At 29.0% G+C, this 6204-nt stretch overlaps 2 protein-coding genes across 3 annotated transcripts in view; one reads left to right on the top strand and one right to left on the bottom strand.

Annotated features, from left to right (window-relative positions):
• The window catches only part of LOC106691419 (uncharacterized), a gene marked incomplete in the record, with an annotated part of 6261 nt that extends 1212 nt beyond the window's left edge, over window positions 1–5049 (bottom strand). Inside the window, 3 exon segments of the mRNA XM_067049144.1 lie at window positions 6–310; window positions 4280–4406; window positions 4873–5049. Of these exon segments, the coding sequence (XP_066905245.1) occupies window positions 6–310; window positions 4280–4406; window positions 4873–4901 (461 nt within the window).
• Window positions 5050–5267: 218 nt separating this feature from the next.
• LOC106691417 (fructose-bisphosphate aldolase) overlaps window positions 5268–6204 on the top strand; it is a gene marked incomplete at its 3' end in the record, with an annotated part of 6730 nt that continues 5793 nt past the window's right edge. For both annotated transcript variants that reach the window (XM_014437178.1, XM_014437179.1), the window contains 1 exon segment: window positions 5268–5381.

A 6204-nucleotide genomic window follows, 5' to 3' on the forward strand; every position in this document is an offset into this window, starting at 1 on the left:
ATTCATTCTGCTGTTTCACAATCTCTTTATCTTCTTCATCACAGATTTCAATATAGTCAGATGGCTGTTCATCACTGGGTTTTCCTCTCTTATTATCTAGTATTAATTCTTCATGAATGATTTCTCTGGCATTCCTGAGAAATCCGGTTTGCTTCTTCACAATCTCTTTATCTTCTTCTTCATCACAAATTTCGACCAAATCACAAGAACTAGTATTGTTTGCATGTTCAAAACAAGCATGTAGTTGTACCCAGACAGATCGAACTAAACGCGGACTCACGGAGAATTTGAAAGTATTCTTAACAAAAATCTAAAACAAAAAGGTAATAATTTATGAAATATTATATTATTTCTTTGTTATAATAGTCAAATAGTACTTATTTTAAAGTTTCATGATGTAAACCCACTTCTTGGCACGGGGACAGTGGCGGTACCATTATTTAATTGAATGCTCAATTCTCCTAAAAAAAACTTAAAGAATGTTGTTTTGATTCCTTATCTAGTAAGAAGCTCTGTTTCGAATGTAAAAAATAAAACATTAATTTAATGTGATAAAGAAATCTTGTAAAAGGGGAAAATTCACAGCTTTATATTATTAAATCTTCATTTTATTTTTAAATTTTTAAAAATATTGTTCTCGTTGCTTATATCCCAATGCAACACAAAAAGTGATGAAAAATTTGATTAGGATAAAGTAAAATCCATAAATAAGTAGGGTAGGGAGATGCAAAGATTTCACTTCCTAAAATCTCAATAATAAAAAGTCCATAATTTCGAGCTGCTTACATTCATACCAACTTAGAGGCATAGTATCTTCACTTTTTACATAGTGACCACATAGAAGTACCTTTAATTATGGTTTAAAAAATCTTAAAATGAGTGAGATTTAAAAATTATTTTTTGGGTCTGCTTTGTAGGTACATAGCAAACCAAAGATGTTTTCTATGCAGTCATAAGTACCCTATTTGTCAGAGTACAATACCCGCAGTATTGTATTAGTGTTATTCACATAATAGTATTAGTAATTTCATAATAGTGTTATTCACATCCTCATAATTGAACATTTTGGAAAAAATTAGGAAGTGAAGTTTTCAAGGTTTTTTTATTTTTTTAAATTACTGTAATTCATTTTAACATGGAATAGAGCATGGATACAAAAGCCTTTAACGTTTCCCATCGAAAAATAAAAGTTTAACAAAAAGAATTACTTTAAAACTCCCTGTTTTTTTGAAGTGAGGGAGTAAAACATTAATAGACCACAAGTTTCCTCACAAAGACTGCCTCTGCAGAACCAATTCAAGCGACTGAGCATATGACTGGTGGTCTAGAACAATCCAAAGGGCTATAGCTACCAACTATAGTCCCGACCCACCCCAACCCTATAACCATGTTCCCTCCTAAGCTACGCCTCTAAACATTTTCTGTAATGGAGTGAAAGAAAAGGTCAGGTCCTACAATATATATTTTATTTTGTTTTACTGACTAATACAAATAATTAGACAAATTTTTTAATGGAATCCTCATATAAAACTAAATCAATTAATGAATAGAAACAAATTAATTGCTTACCATATATGAATTTTTACTTAGGCGGTCAGGCGTGGTGAGGGAGTGGAAAAATAAAGTTTTTTTTAAATTTTTATAAACACTCATAAATCTATTTCAGAGGTAAAATATAGCCTCCATAGTAGAACAAAGGGAAAATTGACCAAATGTCTGATTTACAAATTTTCAGAAAATGACTCAGCAAGGGGACAGACACTTTTCTATAAAATCTGAAGAAATGTAGCAATACCATGTTTTATTTATTTTTAAAAATAAAGATTGTATTTTTTTATTTTCATTCACTGATTGCCAAGAAGAGGGTTAAGTTGCTATAATCTAAAATAATTTTCAATTAACAATTCTTAATAACTAATTATGAGAGATAGTTGACCATGGATGACTTATACGAGGAGAAGATGGTTGTGGGTGCGGTCAAAATAAAACAAAAATAAGTTGATGTAACGTTTTGGCTAGAGTTTCTAGCCTTCATCAGGGCTAAGAACAGAACAAGATAACAACCAATGAAAATACACAATGACATAAAGTGAATAATTTTACGGAATGGAATTTAAGGAACTAAAATAAAAATGAAGTTATATGATGCAAAGAAATATGAATATATTAGTTATTAATAATTTAAAACTTTATTTTATTTCCTTATTTATATTATTTTACCTAATTATTCAATTACCTATGTATACATTTTATTTTCCACTTTTCTCATCACTTTATTTTATTAATTCCATCCTGTAAAATTATTCACTTTATGTCATTGTGTATTTTCATTGGTTGTTATCTTGTTCTGTTCTTAGCCCTGATGAAGGCTAGAAACTCTAGCCTAAACGTTGGTACGATTAAATAAGTTACTTCAACTTATTTGTGTTTTATTTTGACCACACTTCCGACCATCGTCTCTCCTCCTTATCTCCTCGTATAATTCTTAATAACATAGAGCATTAGAAATCAAAGCAAACTGAAGAACTTTGATCAGAAAAGAAGAGAAATTCTTTTGATCATACTGCTGTTATAGAGGTAGCCTTTTAAACAATGGATAAACTAATGATGAAGTAGTTCCTAACCCTGCAACATTGCACCCTACAGTCTCTTCATCTGTAACCAGAATAGTCTCAAGTAGTAATTTCAGAATATATTTTTTCCTGTTACATAAATAACTTCCAATTGGTAAAATAATGCAAATGAACTATTGAATCTTTCTCGCTCTAAAAATTCAAGGATTGAGTAGGAGGGCAACTCTGTTGTAGCTATTGAATGGCCAGTTTTATTCAGTTTGAATATGAATAGAAGGGAGACCATGGGAATGGGATTCAATTGATATTACATCTCTTTAAACCAGCTAAATTAGTTAATGCTACTGCATTTTATTACATCGAGACACACATTAAATTGAAGATGGACATTCATTCTTCTGTAAAAGAGAAACTATGATTTAATAGGAATGAATAATTTAGAAGAATGTGCAATAGTAAGGAAACATATATAAATACCAAATTTTATATTAAAAGTACATTTATCGTTAAATAAAAAGTGTTACATTACTAAGTATTTTTATTTTCTATGTTAATACAAAATTCCTTAAACAGATGTGATACAGCAATCAGTAATATTTTTTATTAACATTATCCAAGTTATATGGAACTAATTTTATAATTTCATCCTACAAAAAAAAAAAAAAAAAAACTTGAAGGAAGATGGCATGGGTAGCAGTCAAGAAAGGTACAAAATCAGTAGAAAACTATTTATTATTATCATTATTTATCTAATATATTTGTACCTTTCTCGACCGCCATCTGGACCATCTTCCTACTATCTACATACTGTTGACTATTAATATTCTAATAAGAAAAAAAAATCTATTACAATCAATCAAGATGTGCACTGTAGAACAAGCATAGTCCTCATATTTGATGATCTTTGGGCACTACACTCCACAAGTGAGTAGTGTTAACTTATGTATTCATGTTCATACAACACTACCATACAAATCTCAGGCTGGGTCGGTTATCTGGAGGTTTTTTATTTTATTTAGAGAGGAGAGAGCTAGCCCAAAACAGGCTGAGCAGTTAATTCGAGAATCCTCACCTTCAAGAACCAAATGACTCATAGTCCACAAAATGGGAAAACCTTCAATTTGTAATTAGAGTACTAACAGATCAGTAGATTAAAAACATATAAAGATTGCACTTATCCAGGAAGGGAACAGAAACACTATATAATGTATTAAATACTATAATACAAATAGCAACCATAACAATCAAGCTCAGAAATATACTCACCTGGACTAAGATCCAGAATATGAGATTTCCTGTATTAAAGGTAGGTTGGATTCTGAATGAAGACTAGGTTTGCAAAAGTGAAACAATAAATTTCCATTTGGATATTTAGAGATAGACCAATATCTGGAATTTTTTCTCCCTTTAATATTAGTACTTAAAATAGTAATAAGATCTTATATACAATAAACAGTAGGAATTCGTAACAAACCTTAGAGCAGGCACTTTATCCCCTGGATCAAATATGAAAAATGAGTATAAGGACTTTTTTTTCGTTCATTCCATCAAGATAAAATTATTTCGGCCAAACAATTACAGATAAATATATGATTAAAAGTTTACCTGAAGGAACAATACTCACCATGAGCACATTAATATATAGAATAACACAGTGAATTGAAAATTGGAATAGATAATAAAGTATTAAACAAAATTACACATGCCTGAAAATGTTCCCATTTTCTAGGTATTTTATGAGTATCAGCACACTCAGAGAGTGCTTTAATCAGTCTAAGTTCCTGACGGCGGTATCTATATTTTAATACTTGTGGTTCCAATACTTCTATATCACTGAAACAAAAACAATAATTTAATTCCAGTTGTTAATAAAAGGGTGAGGGATAGTTGCTGGAGTTGAGTAGTACTTCTTAACTAAGCCTTGAGCCTTAAGAAACTTAAGTCTTAAGATATGATAAATCAAAGTGAATTAAATTTTTAATATTTTGGTACATATGAGTTATGTTTAATCCAAGAGTAATTTTGACACTTAAGTAAGGTGCATATTCGGGGCAAAGTGCATGTACAGCAATTTTAACAAACGGTAATTTGAAGGAAATCTATTGTATTCATTTCAAGTTATCATATTAGCTCTTAACAAAACAAATAATGCATAGCGATAGTTATTAACAAATACCTTAATGAAAATAAATTCTCCTTTTAAAGTTAAAATATAAAACACTAATTCAATAAAATTAAACACAGTTGACAACAGAAAGATAATACTGACTGTTGGATGAAACCCTTAAGAATACAATACCTGCCGCTATCCTCCGTAAGAACGTCCATTCTTGATCATGGGTTGAAAGAGAAGATTCCCTTTCTTTCGAGAGATACATTATAATTACCAAAAGAAATTCATTCCAATACTAATTCTGTACACATATTGTACATGTTCAAAATATATAACCTAACGAAGCCTTTCTGTACACTCATGTTCTTTGAGAAACTTTCTTGAACGCTTCATTCGTTATAAGCTGATACACTTATTTGATATATATATTTTTCTGAATATAAATTTATAGAAACTTATTAATATAACATTTAGTTATGAATATTGGTAATATTTTGTCCATTAATTTTACATAATGCAGACTTTTATTTTCATATACTGTAACATTGGTAACATTGCTAGGCGCCATTTATTATTCTTATTCTCTTAACAGAAAGAACCAAATCAAAAATTAACTAAACTTTCTTTGTTTTATGACGAGTTTCGCTTTCTCGGGAAGCATTATTTGATAAAAACTAAACCTAATATGATAACAGGTATGGTATAAATCTTATCTATTAAATTTCATAGTAAAAAACTTTTTTTTTTTAATTTTAAAATTTAGCTATTTAATCACTTAAGTAATATTATTTAAAAGAATTATTTATATTTTATTGGCGTCAATTATGTATATTAATGAACTGTAATTTGTTCTAAATGTATTTCTTTTCATCTTGTACCAAAAGTTAACATTTGTTAAAAAATATTTCACAATGTAACTATTAATTTAAAATTTTGGTTATCTTTTTTTCCAGTTTTATAGTGTTTAGTTTTATTATTTTCATTTTAAACGATTCTCTATTATATTAATGGTTTAATTATTAAACAAGTATTCAAAATTGCAAACCAGAAACATTATTCATTTTAAACGATTCTCTATTATATTAATGGTTTAATTATTATACAATTATTCAAAATTGAAAACTAGAAACATTATTAAAGTACCTGTTTATACTCATGATCATATTTAAGTTCTAGAAAATATAAAACTTTATAGTTCTTTATTATAAAAGAATAATTTTTAATTTAATAAGAATAATATTTTTTTCTTGAAGAAAGTTGAATAATATTTCTAAGTGATACAAGTAAGCTAGGAAGCTGAAAAATTATACCTTAAGAATTTGTTAAAACTCAGGTATTCTGTCTGCACCTTTCAAAAACATTTGACCCACACCATGACATTCTTAATACAACCCACATCAAATACATTGAAGAAGAATTAAACATTCCACTCCAAATGACCCTTCCTCCTAAAGCATTTCATCCTTCAGAAATATCCAACATCATTCAGAAGTTACCTACCCGCAAAGCTCCCGGTTA

The sequence above is a fragment of the Halyomorpha halys genome, unplaced genomic scaffold (genome assembly GCF_000696795.3).
Source record: "Halyomorpha halys isolate HHAL.00 unplaced genomic scaffold, Hhal_1.1 Scaffold2328.1, whole genome shotgun sequence".
Classification (NCBI taxonomy): Eukaryota; Metazoa; Arthropoda; class Insecta; order Hemiptera; family Pentatomidae; genus Halyomorpha; species Halyomorpha halys.